The 14,647-nt window shown below is 42.3% G+C and overlaps 1 protein-coding gene across 5 annotated transcripts in view; it reads right to left on the bottom strand.

The window, feature by feature from the left end:
- AREL1 (apoptosis resistant E3 ubiquitin protein ligase 1) overlaps positions 1–14,647 on the bottom strand; it is a 51,510-nt gene that overhangs the window by 18,393 nt on the left and 18,470 nt on the right. For 3 of the 5 annotated variants that reach the window (XM_021941395.2, XM_021941391.2, XM_021941392.2), the window contains exons 2-5: positions 11,294–11,581; positions 5,220–5,280; positions 4,073–4,299; positions 2,901–3,138 (exon numbers count right to left, since the gene is read on the bottom strand). In XM_021941395.2, the coding sequence (XP_021797087.1) occupies positions 2,901–3,138; positions 4,073–4,299; positions 5,220–5,235 (481 nt within the window). In that variant the 5' untranslated portion in view covers positions 5,236–5,280; positions 11,294–11,581. Of the gene's footprint in view, positions 1–2,900; positions 3,139–4,072; positions 4,300–5,219; positions 5,281–10,310; positions 10,404–11,293; positions 11,582–14,647 lie in introns of all 5 variants that reach the window. The other 2 variants (XM_021941393.2, XM_021941394.2) reach the window with 2 other exon arrangements.

Here is a 14,647-nt window from a genome sequence, read left to right as displayed (position 1 = left end):
GGTAGAGTATCCCTAATCCAAAAACCAGAAATCCAAAATGCTCCAAAATCCAAAACATTTTGCATACCCACACGATACTCAAAGGAAATGCTCACTGAAGCATTTAGGGTTTCAGATTTTCGGACTAGGGATGCTGAAGTGGTAAATAAGTATACTGCCAATATTCCAAAACCCCCAAAAATCTGAAATCCAAGACACTTCTAGGCAGGCACAGTGGCTCATGCCTGTAATCCCAGCACCTTGGGAGGCCGAGGCAGAAGGATCGCTTGAGGCCAGGAGTTAGGAAACCAGCTTGGTTAACATAATGAGACTCTCTCTCTACAGAACAAAAAATCAAAAAATTAACCGAGCGCGGTGGTGCACACTCGTAGTCCCAGCTACTTGGGAGGCTGAGGTGGAAGGAGCCCAGCAGGTCAAGGCTACAGTGAGCCATGATCCTGCCACTGCATTCCAGCCTGGGTGACAGAGCAAGGCCCTGTCTCAAAAACTACAAAACATTCCTATACCATGTTTGGAGAGAAAAAACCCACAAAACCACACTTCTGGTCCCAAGCATTTTGGATGAAGAATACTCAACCTGTACTACTCAGCAGTAAAAAGGAACCAACTGGCCGGGCGCGGTGGCTGAAGCCTGTAATCCCAGCACTTTGGAAGGCTGAGACAGGCAAATCACGAGGTCAGGAGATCGAGACCATCCTGGCTAACACGGTGAAACCCCGCCTCTACTAAAAAATACAAAAAACTAGCCGGGCAAGGTGGCAGGCGCCTGTAGTCCCAGCTACTCGGGAGGCTGAGGCAGGAGAATGGCGTAAAACCCAGGAGGCGGAGCTTGCAGTGAGCTGAGATCCGGCCAGTGCACTCTAGCCTGGGCGACACAGCGAGACTCCGTCTCAAAAAAAAAAAAGGAACCAACTACTGATACACTCAGTAACCTGGATGAATCTCCGGAAAATTATGCTGAGTGAGGAAAAGTCATCTCCAACAGGTTATATACTACATGATTTTAGTTACATAATATTCTTCAAATGACAAAATATAGAAATGGGGAATAGATTCATGGGTTGCCAGAGGTTAAGAAACAGGTTGGCAGCGGGTGGGGCAGAGGGGCAGGCACGGTGGCTCATGCTTGTAATTCCAGCACTATGGGAGGCCAAGGTGAGTGGTGCATGAGGTCAGGAGATTGAGACCATCCTGGCCAACATGGTGAAATCCTGTCTCTACTAAAAATACAAAAATTAGCTGGGCGTGGTGGCACGTGCATGTAATCCCAGCTACTCAGGGTGAGGCAGGAGAATCCGTTGAACCAGGGAATCAGAGGTTGCAGTGAGCCAAGATTGCGCCACTGCACTCCAGCCTGGTGACACAGCAAGACTTCGTCAAAAAAAAAAAAAAGACACAAACAAACAGGTTGGGAGGGGATGGGTGTGGCTGTAAAAGGGCAACATGAGGGATCCTTTTGACAATGGAAATGTTCTGTACCTTGGCTGTATCAATGTCAATACCCTGGCTGTTATATTGTACTAGTAGTTTTGGAAGATGTTACCATTGCAGGAAACTGGGAAAATGGTATACCAGATCTCTGAGTTATTTCTTACAAATGCATATGAATATACAATTATCAAAATATAAAAAGTTTAATTTTTTAAAAAGGGCTGGTACATATAAGGATATGAGCTGTTCTCCACTGGTGGCAAGGAGGTGGGTGATGATAATTCATGTGAAAAGGAGTCTCTGAGTGAGGCACTTAAGCAAAGGAGAGGATACACACAGAAAGAGATGGCTTGGGAGCCATTTCGCCCAGAGCCTTACTCTGCTATCAGAGAAAGAAAATTGAGGACTAGTTAAGCAAAGATACACAAATCTTAAGGCCCCACTCAGTAAGGTTTCACTTCAAAAGTTACCTAGGGACCCCAGGTCCTATTATTTCTGTGGATACCACAGCCCTTAGCCCTTAAGAACTAACCAAACTAATGACTCAGCAATTTTACTCCAGAATAATAAAAACATGTCAACACAAAAACCTGTACACAAATATTCACAGCAGCATTGCCTACAGTACCCAAAAGTAGAAACAACTCGACCACCAACCGATGAAAAGATAAATAAAATGCAGCATATACACACAACGGAATATTATTTGTCAATAAAAAGAAATGAAGTACAGATTCACGCTACAGCATGACTGAAACTGGTTTAGATATTTGTACCCTCCAAATTGCATGCTGAAATGTGATTCCCAATGTTGGAGGTGGGGCCTGGTGGGAGGTGATGGGGTCATAGGGGAGGATCTCTCATGAATGGCTTGGTCTCCTCCTCATGGTAATGAATAAGCTCTTGTTCTGAGTCCATGCAAAATCCGTTTGTTTAGAAAAGCCCAGCACCTCCTCCCTCTCTCTCTTGCTCCCTCTCTCACCATATGACACTCCTGCTCCCGCTTCGCCTTCCACCATGAGTAGACACTTCGCAAGGCCTCACCGGAAGCAGATGCTGGTGCTACGCTTTTTGTACAGCTTGCAGAACCGTGAGCCAAATAAACCTCTTTTCTTTATAAATTACCCAGTCTCAGGTATTTCTTTACAGCAAGACAAAAGCAGCCAAACACAGTAGGCAAATCGACAGAGACAGTAGATGAGTGGCTGCCTAGGTCTGGGGGATTTGGGGAGAAAGTGACTACTAATATGTATGGGGTTTCTTTCTGAGGTTATGAAAATGCTCTAAAATCAACTGTGAAGATGGCTCCATTTAAAGAACCATTAAACTGTATACTTTAAAAGGATGAATTTTATGGCATGTGAATTAAATCTCAATAAAGGTATTATTTTTAAAAAGGAAAGATGGGATGGAAGGAGTGAGAGAGAGGGAAGGAGACAAAGGGAAAAAGAAAGGAAAAAAGAACCTACCAGGTTGAAAAATTTTGTAGTAGGGACTGTATGCCACATTTAATCCCCCAAGCTTCACTGTGATTTCATAACGCCCAGCCTTGCGCACAGTGAAGGCCACTTTTACCACATTGGAATTGGGCTCCTGAAGGACTTCCTGGGTCACTGGAATTTCCACTGCTAGCTCGACATGAGAGATGTGAACTCTTAGTCCCACAGGCCGATGTGCAGGGAAAGGCTGCCCGTTCTTATAGAATAACTGCCATGGAAAGAAGGACACCCGTTAGCAAGCAGAGGAAAAAAACATTTCCTGTGTAGAGTGAGTGGGGAGAGAGGAAGTAGCTGGCAGAGATCACACTGGTAAACCCCAATACCTACCCTGTTCCTCACAGTCCTGCTCACAAAAAGACAGAGAGAAACAAATCCCATCAATACTCCAAAGAAAACCATTAAGTCATGAGCAAATTCTTAACCTGTTCAGAGGACAAGGGTAGAATTTACCACTAAATCAAGAAAATGTGCATTTTAACTTGCCACTTCTGAACCACCAATGCTGCCTCCTTGGTCTTACCATCCCTTTATATTATCAATGCTAACCCAAATTTAAAGGTAAGTTAGCCGGCAGCACTGGCAATGAGTGAACTAAAGCGTTACCAGACAAAGGTAGGAGGGGTTCAGTCTCTCAAGCCAAGCTTAATGCTACAGTGAAGAAGTCAATGCAAGAGTTGGGAAATTTTTTCTGTAAAGTGCCAGAGAACAAATGTTTTGGCTTTGTGGGCCGTACACAACTACTCAACTGTCATAACTACTCAGGTGTGAAAACAGCCATAGTCAATACATGACGAATGGGTGTGGCTGTGTTCCAAGACAAATGTATTTAAAGAAACTGAAGGTGGGCCTGATTTGCTAACCCAAAGAGTAAGTACTATTACTTATGCTTTTCTGTAATATTTTTATTTTGAAAAGGTAACATTAAGGCTTACACTTCTTCAAAGCTAAGGACCTATTAAATCAAAATGACAGAGAAATTTGTGACTCTTCCGATAGCAGCAATTCACTAGTTCCTGGAAGGGGTTGAAAAACAAGAGAAAATGTTAACATTCCAGGCCAGCACCTGGTAGTGTTGAACTGGGCTCTGGAAAGCAAGTTACTCAAAAACCCCAATGGGTATGGAGACAGAAACATTCCCTTACATGCACTCGGAAGGCCATGCTGTGGCCCACCTCATAGGGGTCCTTCCAATCCCAGGAGACTTTGCAAGACCGGGGATCCAGGTAATTTCCTCGCACGTAGTCATAAATAGTCCGGTCTCCTCGGCGCTCGCGGTCCTCATTCTGGAGGAAGCTGACTACACGTGCGGCAAGTTCAAAGAGGAACTTAATTGTGAAGAAGAATGCAACCACAGACACTGTGATTCCACCTATGCAAAAGAGAGAACACACAAACCGCCTGCCAGTTACACATTACAGCTTTTCATTAAGGAACAGGCCAACCATTTCTCAAAAATTAAAGGAAGTCAGGATGAGACTGTAAGGCTACCAAAGAAACACTGCACTGGGTACTACCTCTGTGGATAAGAAAGGAACTTCTACACCAGGGGTCAGCAACTACAGTCCTCAGGCCAAAGTCCACCCACTGCTTATTTCGGTAAATAAAGTTCCATTGGGATATAGCCACACCCATCATTTATAAGTTGTCTATGGTTACTTTTGCCCCACACTGGCAGAGTTAAGTTATTGAAATGAGCCTTTGGAACCAAAAATATTTACTCTCTGGCGTTTTATAGAAAAAGTTTGCAAACTCTTGCTCTATACGAGCTGCATATAACGTCCGCCCTGCTCCCCACTTTCCTGCACTTGCTGGGCCCCCCACAGAAGCAGTAAAAAGGATGTGCCTTTGGTTCCCACCATTTCTTTCTTAAAATAATGCATTATTTGGGAGCCCTCCCCTCCCTTGTGTGCTTGGCAAAAGTGTTCCCCAATCCCCACCAGAGTTAGCAGTTCCCTTTTCTGGGCTCCTTCAAACTCCTGCACATTCATCTGGTATAACTTTCCTCCTCCTTGACCATTCCTCTTTATGTTATGAATGAGTACTCCTTGAAGGCAGATTTTCATCTTATTCAACTTTAGACTCCGCAGTAAACAGTGTCTGGCATTGACTATAATTGCTCAATAAACCCAAATGAATGAATTCCAATGCCAACTCTGTGAAGGTACATTCTGGCATGACTAGAAATATTTTCAGCTCCATTTTCAAAGGGAAAGGAATAGGCAGAAAAGGAAAAAGAACCCAAGCAACCTTAACAAAAATATAATAGAGAGAGTTCTTTCCATAACGTACCAATAACGTAAAACATCAGGTCCCTTCAATGCCAACAGACAGCCGAGGATCACAGCTGCAGCTGTTAAAAGAAAACTTGTTTAGTTTTTTTTCTCCAACTCTGCCTTGTAGCTATCTCACAGTAAGACAGAGTGTATGGCGTGAGCCAGACAACTCTCTCGGGTCTAGAGCCTTACTATTCCTGTCCTCTTTCTAGCTTGACAGGTGCCCTATAATATATTTCAGAGAAACAAACAGAGACTGCATCATTCCCCTTGGAGACTTCCAATCTACTGGCCACTCTAGGAATACCACAAACAGCCACTTGCTTTATTGCTAATTTCAAAATGCAGTAACATGGCCTTCATCTTCTTAGATCCATAGTTCCCAAGACAGTTTCCCTCCCTCATGCAAAGTGGGGCTAATTAACCCATGCAAAGAGGAGAATGGAGTCACTTTCCCCTTATGTTTGCCTTCTGGAAGTAATTCAGCTATGTAGAAATAGCTACATAAAATGTAGAATTTTTTTTTTTTAAAGCAAGTATCATTATCATCATGTTGGCATTATGTAATGAAAATGAACTCTGGGTCATCCCAATAATAAACAGTGGGTCTGAAAGGGAAGTCATTTATGCTGTTACCAATCAGGCAAACTAATGGGCCCTCTGGAAGATGAGCTCAGCAGAAAGACCAAGAAGAGGAACAAAAGGAGACTGTACTTCTCATCCTTAGTCATGCCTGTCAAGGTAGGAGTTTGAGGGAAGACTTTCACTGTTGTTAAACTTGTTTCCAGAATAACACTTCAATCTTAATTACTCATTTGATCATTTGAACCAATGAAAGTACTGCCAAGGAAAAATGCAATGTATGCTAACGTTCATATCTTATCACTGAGTCTGACCTTAGCACAGGTTGTATATTCTATTTTACAGCGCACTGAATTCACTCTTTCTTTTCAAGTCAGTATACACTAAGGCTGTCAATGTTTCTTCACCTAGCACCTTTTATCAGCACTAGAATACTACGTAGAGACAAGACAGCTAAAAATTTCTAGGTTCAGATCTGGGAGGGACCAAAACAATTTTTTTTTCAGGGTATGTTTTTACATCTGATTGTGTTCGCTTAGTTCCTCTGATAACAATATATCCAGTGGAACCCACAGAGAATAGGTAATTTGAGGAATGACTGTCAGAAGTTTCATAGAAATCCTACTTAGAGTGATTATCTAAAGTCCTACTAGAAAAGAAATCCACACGGGAACATTAGAATTGTCACATGGATTAAGGTGCTCCCAAAAGGGTCTATTACAGACAATATAAAGAGCCAAAATTTGGGATCATAACTACTGAACCTCCTTCCCAAACAAGTATCTCATCTCTTGGGACCCTATGGTGAATTAGCTGGGGACCCAACAGCTATCATCTCAAAAAGCTGCTACCATCTCTCAAAAAGCATCTGTCTGCATCTTACAGGATGCACTAGATGACTTGGTGGGACCAAAACTGGCAGTTTAACTGCCTTAAATACTTCCTCAGCAGGATGCCATTCAATCAGACCCTAGATGTGAAACTTCTGGTCCTCAGGGAAGTTACAGCACTCAGCAAAGAAATGATGTATATATATGTGGCTGGTGTTACAGATTTGTGGTCTTCTTAGAGGAATAAAAGCAGTGCTAAATGTATGGCTTCAGTCATGAGGGCTGGAAAAATTCCCCCCTACTATCTCTGACAACTATAACAACCCTTTCTGTGAGAGACAGCTGACATGCAGTAATTTAGAAGCCTAGAGAACAATCCCAGGATGGCAAACTGTGTGACCTATCTAGGCTTCAGAATCTCACTGCTGTAAAAAGAGTTGAAATTTAATAATTTATATGGTATCATCCCCTTTAGTATGATATGATTTCAATGCAACTCCCCACAGCAAGCAAAGATCTAGTCAAACAGCATAACAAATAGTATAAGATAGAGGATAAGGGGACAGACTCTAGAGTTAGGTTACCTGGCTTCAAATCTATGCCCCACCATTCATAATGTGACCCTGGACAAGTCATTCAATCTTTGTAAAGGGATGCCAGTTTCCTTATATATACCTCATGGGGTGCTGTGAGGATTAAATGAGTTAACACATACAAGCAGCCTATAGTAGTGCCTGGCACACAGTGAGTTCTCAAAGTTTTAATGATTATTACAATTATTATCAATAGTAGCACCAGTATCACTACTCCTTTACTTCAAAGCTGATAGGAAACTCCTCTCTACTGGCCCACACTTTCTTCAAAGAGAAATGCATCTGAACTCCAAAAGGCATGGCTTCTATTACTGTCCCTAAACAGTCTGCATGGGAGTTCTTTATACTATTCTAATTATAAGACTAAAAAATTTTACAATAAAGGGTTAAAAACTCATCCTAAAATAATTCGTCCAACAAATACTGAGTACTTAATATGTGTGGTATAGGGGGAACAAAGTAGAACACGAGAGCCACAGTCCAGTTATCATGAAGCTGGTAGTAATGAGCTTTACCTTGTGGAGTCCTCGGCCATTTTTCCCTTGTCACTTATTTCTCAATCAAATCATCACTATTGATTTTCAAGATCACCTAAACCTTCTCCAATAAGTCAACTCTACATTTCTGCCCCACCTCTCTTCATCATTTAAAATTCAACACACCAATTACTACTTTTTCCCCAAACAACTTTCTTCTTGAAACCTCCTCATGACCAGGGAGTTAGCTCTATCAATTCCTCACTCACTGATATTAACTTTACAAAATGTCCCACTGCTCTACAACGGCTCTCAAACCACTCCCCACCCCCACAGTATTTACCCACCTCCCAGTTTCACCCATGGTCACATTCTGAATTTGCCTTCGTTCTACATTTTCCCCCTTTCTGGTTCTTCCTGAATTCTCTCGAAAGCCGTTCTATTTTTTTCTTTTTTTTTTTTGAGACAGAGTCTTGCTCTGTTGCCCAGGCTGGAGTGCAGTGTAACAATCTCAGCTCTCCGCAACCTCCACCTCCCGGGTTCAAGCAATTCTCCTGCCTCAGCCTCCCAAGTAGCTGGGATTACAGGTGCCTGCCACCATGCTCGGCTAATTTTTTGTAATTTTTTTTTTTTTTTTAGTAGAGACGGGGTTTCAACATGTCAGCCAGGCTGGTCTTGAACTCCTGACCTCAAGTGATCCACCTGCCTTGGCTTCCCAAAGTGCTGGGATTACAAGCGTGAGTCATCACGTCCAGCCAGGCTTCTCTACTTTTGTCACTTAAATCACTTTTATTCCAGATTTTACCTCTGTTCTGAAGCATTTTCTGGAAGCATGTTCTCCTGTCGGGGGCTCTCTCTGCCCTGTATCTACTGCTATCCCTACCCCACACTATTCTCTTTGGCCTCAGTTGCTACAATACCTCATTATTCATCCTATGATCTATCCAAATTAGATCCTTTACACTTTTACATACAGCTCTGAAATGTCTCCTCTCCATTCCTTTTGAAAACTCATCTCCTCTGCCTAGAATATCCTCTTCCCTTTTATTCTCTACACATGGAACATCTCCTGATCCTAAGGTCTAGGAAAAATCTTACCCACTTTCTCCAAAATCTTCCCTAATATTAAATTTAGAAATTCCTTTCCTCTTGTGAATTTCCATAGAACATTGTTTTTATTTATCTTATAGCACTTTTATTCTTTTTTTTTTTTTTTTTTTGGACGGAGTTTCACTCTTGTTGCCCAGGCTGGAGTGCAATGGCACCATCTCGGCTCACTGCAACCTCTGCCTCCAAGGTTCAAGCGATTCTCCTGCCTCAGACTCCCAAGTACCTGGGATTACAGGCATGCACTACCACGCCCAGCTAATTTTGTATTTTTAGTAGAGATGGGGTTTCTCCATGTTGGTCAGGCTGGTCTCAAACTCCTGACCTCAGGTGATCCGCCCACCTTAGCCTCCCAAAGTGCTGGGATTACAGGCGTGAGCCATCATGCTCGGCCTAGCACTTTTATTCTTTTAGTCTCGTTTTTTCATTTTAGAGTGGTTATGAGTAGTCTTAAAAATCCTCCAGGCTGGGCATGGTGGCTCATGTCTGTAATCCCAGCACTTTGGGAGGCTAAGGCGGGAAGATCACTTGAGCTCAGGAGTTTGAGACCAGTGGGACCTCATCTCTACTAAAATTTGAAAACAAATTAGCTGGGCGTACTAGTGCACACCTATATCCAGCTACTGGAGGCAGGGAGGGGGCTTGAGGCAGGAGGATTTCTTGAGCCCAGGAGGTTGAGGCTGCAGTGAGCCCTGGTGGCACCACTGCACTCCAACCTGGGCAACAGAGACCCTGTCTCCAAAAAAAATGATCCAAAGAAACCAACATAATTGCATATAGTAACTTCAATAAATATGAATAAGATCAAATGTCTGTCCTTTTCTTTGTCCAGAATGCCTAAGGATCAGGAATTTTCCAGATGGGATCTTCCTTGTAGACAGAGCTTGAAAGGATTTCTCTAATTAACAGTGTACTCACTTGAGCCATTTATAAGTTCCTCAACCTAAAAGTTCCCAATTTAATTCAGTTCAACGAGCAGGTATCAAATGCCCACCACTGGGGTTGCAGATTCCCATGCATGGTATTTTTCTACAGCAGTTTCTACGGCACCCTTTACTTTTTGCTATTCATATTTTTCTGTATGAAATTATTTTGGAACTTTCCCAAGTCTAATTCCAGCACAAACAAGTATATAAGGCTCTACTGTACTATTTCATCCAATTGTTATGAGTATTTTGTGTGTTTTCAAGTTCTTCTCTTTAGTGTCCTTGACCTTTATAAATATGGCATATTGTGATACTTTAAGCTAGAAGAAAAATGTGACAGTAGTAAATTAACAACTTTCTATCTGCTTATCGAGTCACTTATCACAGGCCGAACATTGCCTTCAGTGCTTTACATAAGTTAGCCTAAGTAATTGTCACCACAACTTGGTAAGATGAATACTATCATTCTCGTTTTATGGATTTTTTTTTTTTAAGCTGGGCTTAAAGTTGCTGAATATCTCACATTGGGATAAGTGACAAAGTTGAGATTCAAGCCGGGCTGGGAAAGCCTAACAGGGCATGGTGGCTCATACCTGTAATCCCAGCACTTTGGGAAGCCAAGGCAGGAGGATCACTTGAGCTCAAGAGTTCGGAACCAGCCTGAGCAACATGGCAAAACCCCGTCTCTACAAAAAATACAAATAAAAAATTAGTCAGGATGTCATAGTGCACGCCTGTAGTCCCAGCTACTTGGGAGGCTGAGGCGGGAGGACTGCTTGAGCCCAGGAGGTCAAGGCTGCAGTGAGCCATGATTGTGCTACAGAACTCCAGCCTGGAGACAGAGAAAGACCCAGTCTCCGAAAAAAAAAAAAAAAAAAGCAAAAGCCTGTGTCTAACTCTGAAGCTCAATGCTCTTAACCTCTACAGTGAATCATGAAAAAGAATAAAGTCATAAGGATAGTGAAGTATTTGGGGAAAAAAAGATTTACGAAAACAGGTAAAACAAAGTATGAGAAACACTATCCAATCTTACTGTGAGGAATCTCATAGCAAAGCTAAAACTAGAAAGATAAACTCTTATGGCTCTTTTTTTAATCTTTTGAAATATAAATAAAGCATGACAAAGAAAAGTGGAATGCAATGCCAATTCTCTAGTGCAGAAATATCACTTGCTTACGAAGGATCCTGGTCTGGTTGCTTAATACTATAGCATTTTGGCTCACATTACCTACAAAAGGGGAAAAATACTTGAAAACATCTGTCTCAAGGGACTGTTAGAAAGTTGATTAACATACATATTTTAAAATCCTCTGCTTTTTCGGAGCATAAAGATTTTTAATTACAATAGCAACTAAATTTTAGCCCCAACATTGAATATCAGTTGTGAAAAAGTCGTTTCCCAAAAATGGAGAACTGGTTTCTTCATATTTAAAAACGCTCTGCTGGGGACAAAGTCAATTCTCACTGCAACTGTATACTTCAACAGCTATCCCTTGCTGAAAAGGCTTAGGAACTGCTCACTGGATCCATGTTCTACATCCCAATAACTAAAGCTCAACTCAGTCTATTACCTTACCTTTAAACGAGGGCCCATGTTCTGAGAACCAAGTAGAACACTCCTATTCACCAAGGCAGGTCACTTTTGGCCCCTTTCACCTTGTCTTCCAACTTCCACATGAAAGAAAAACGCCGCAAGGTCAACAGAAAGGGTCTATCCATCAGACTTTGTCACAGTAACCAGGTCAGTGTTTCTGGGATGAACTGGATGAATTCCAGGGTAGAGAAATACAGCCCAAGAATATCTCATTCCTGGACTTCTCTCTAGTGCAGGGTACAATCGGCTGCCAAAGGATGCCCCAGGATCCTGTCCAAAAAAGAAAATAGGGTTAGTTGGAACAGGTTTTTATTTGCAAAAAAGATTCCCCAGAAAAAAAACAGAGAAGGTACAACAGGCAGTGGAAATTGAGACACTAAAAATAACCAAGAATTAGTAAACTCTGACCAAGCATTCTCAATTAAAACTCCACACAGTTTCCTTGAGGCCTCTGACTCCACAAGAAAAGTCAACTGGCAACCTCACTGTCTATAACTATTTCTTCAGCTAAGAAGTGCCAGAGCTTCTTTCAGTTCAGTGTCCCCAAATACTTCCCTATCCTTATGACTTTATTCTTTTCCATGATTCAGCATAGAGGTTAAGAGCACTGAGCTTCAGAATTAGACACAGGTTTTGGTTTTTTTGACAGGGTCTTTCTCCGTCACCCAGGTTGGAGTGCAGTGGCATGATTACAGCTCACTACAGCCTTGACCTCCTGGGCTCAAGTGATCCTCCTGCCTCAGCCTCCCAAGTAGCTGGGACTACAGGCATGCACTACCACACCTGGCTAATTTTTTATTTGTATTTTTTGTAGAGACGGGGTTTTGCCATGTTGCTCAGGCTGGTCTCTAACTCCTGAGCTCAAGAGATCCTCCTGCCTTGGCCTCCCAAAGTGCTGGGATTACAGGTGTAAGTCCATTCTTCAGTAGAAGCAAACTAGGCCACAGACTTAAAGAGTAACCTTCAGCACAACCACATACCCAGTTTGAATATAATGGGGCTGCAGCACAGGGTCTGGAGCAACCACAAAGACAAGTGAGATGAAAGCACAGACAGAACTGGGTTACGGAGGGCCTTATATGCCATGATAAGGAATTGAGACAATATTCAGCTGGAAAGGAGAAACCTCCAAAGAGCTTTAAAGCCCAATCTATCAGCCTATGCAGTCTGCTCCCTTCGTGCCCACATATGCATTTTCAAGACATGCTTAAATAAAGTTGATTTTATATTTAAAACAGTAAAACCTGCTACTACCAGTCAGGGGAAAATCTGTGAACTTTCAAAATAAAGTCACTAAATAAAGTGCAGTGAAGTCAGTTTATAACTCTCAAAGATATTCATGAACCAAAAATGTAGCAGAAAGGGGGTTTATGGCAATGCATACACAAACAGCCACCATAAGACAAATGAGAAGAGACTACTAATTAGTAAATGCAGAGACAGTCTTACCATATGGCAGGAACTGTTCTCAGTACTTCATACATACAAACTCACATAAATACAATTATCCCTATTTTAACACAGATACAATTATCCCTATTTTACAGATGAGGAAACTGGGACACAAAAAGGTTAAAGTCCTTTTCCAGGAAAACACACAGTGAGTAGTAGAGCTGAGTCAAACTCAGACAACCCGGACCCAGGATCCATGCTTTTAATGACTACCCTACTGCCTCTCTACTATGGGAAACTAAGGAAGAAAGCACAAAATGCTAAAAGAACAGAATGAGTGAAGACTAGCAAATGAAATTAAGTTGGCAAACTTTTATCATTAAAAATAAATAAGTAAGGGCCGGGCGCGGTGGCTCAAGCCTGTAATCCCAGCACTTTGGGAGGCCGAGACGGGCGGATCACGAGTTCAGGAGATCGAGACCATCCTGGCTAACACGGTGAAACCCCGTCTCTACTAAAATACAAAAAAAAAATTAGCCGGGCGAGGTGGCGGGCGCCTGTACTCCCAGCTACTCGGGAGGCTGAGGCAGGAGAATGGCGTGAACCCGGGAGGCGGGGCTTGCAGTGAGCTGAGATCCGGCCACTGCACTCCAGCCTGGGCAACAGAGCCAGACTCCGTCTCAAATAAATAAATAAATAAATAAATAAATAAATAAATAAATAAGTGTATGTATCTAGTTTAAAATACGGCAACATGGCCAGGCACGGTAGTTCACGCCTGTAATCCCAGCACTTTGGGAGGCCAAGGCAGGCGGATCACTTGAGCCCAAGAGTTCAAGACCAGCCTGGGCAACGTAACAAAACCCCATCTCTACAAAAAATACAAAAATTAGCCAGGCATGGTGGCAGGCACCTGTGGTCCCAGCTACTTGCAGGCTGAGGTCGGGGTTGGCTTGAGCCCAGGAGGCAGAGGTTGTAGTGAGCCGAGATCATGCCACTGCACTCCAGCCTGGGCAACAGAGCCAGACCCAGTCTCAAAATAAATAAATAAATAAATAAATAAATAAATAAATAACGCCAACAGACTTGCCAAGTACAAGAGCCAAAACCTGGGTCAACTGGCAACTGGAACCAGCTTAAAGGATCCACAAACAACAGACTATATACATAAGCTGTAAGAGATCCCTATGTAGAATACTATATGAGGAATTTTTAAATGACACTTTTAGGTAATAAACAACATAGGGAAATGCTCACAAACAAAATGTTAAATAAAAAAGCAGGCACAAAACTGTTTATGTAGCACAAGCCCACATTTAGAAATATAACATTACATAAAGAAGACTGAAAGGAAAAATAGAAAAATATTAATAGTGATCATTTCTTGGTATATGGAATTATAAATAATTTTTATTTTCTACCTGTATTGTACCTTTCAGTGTTTTTCAAATTCTTAATGTTGCAAGGACATGTAAAAAGTTTCTATTTCTGGAGAACACATTTTTGGGGGGGGACTGATTTTCTTTAAATAAGCAAGAGAATGGGCAAGTTATCCTTTTTGAAATAAGAAAATGGTATAAAGAAATTAAGATAACAGATTGTACGGAACTTTTCTTTGTTTTTTTTTTTTTGAGATAGAGTCTCGTTCTGTTGCCCAGGCTGCAGTGCAGTGGCATGATCTTGGCTCACCGCCTCACTACAACCTCCACCTCCTGGGTTCAAGCTGTTCTCCTGCCTCAGCCTCCCTAGTAGCTGGGACTACAGGTGCGCACTACTATATCCAGCTAGTTTTTGTATTTTTGGTAGAGACAGGGTTTCACCATGTTGGCCAGGCTGGTCTTGAACTCCTGACCACAGGTGATTTCCCCACCTCAGCTTCCCAAAGTGCTAGGATTACAGGCATGAGCCACCACACCCGGCCTGAACTTTTATTTCTATTCACTA

The sequence above is a fragment of the Papio anubis genome, chromosome 7 (assembly GCF_008728515.1).
Source record: "Papio anubis isolate 15944 chromosome 7, Panubis1.0, whole genome shotgun sequence".
NCBI classification, from domain to species: Eukaryota; Metazoa; Chordata; class Mammalia; order Primates; family Cercopithecidae; genus Papio; species Papio anubis.
The sequence above is the reverse complement of the archived record's forward strand: the minus strand, read 5'-3'. Positions and strand labels throughout refer to the sequence as shown.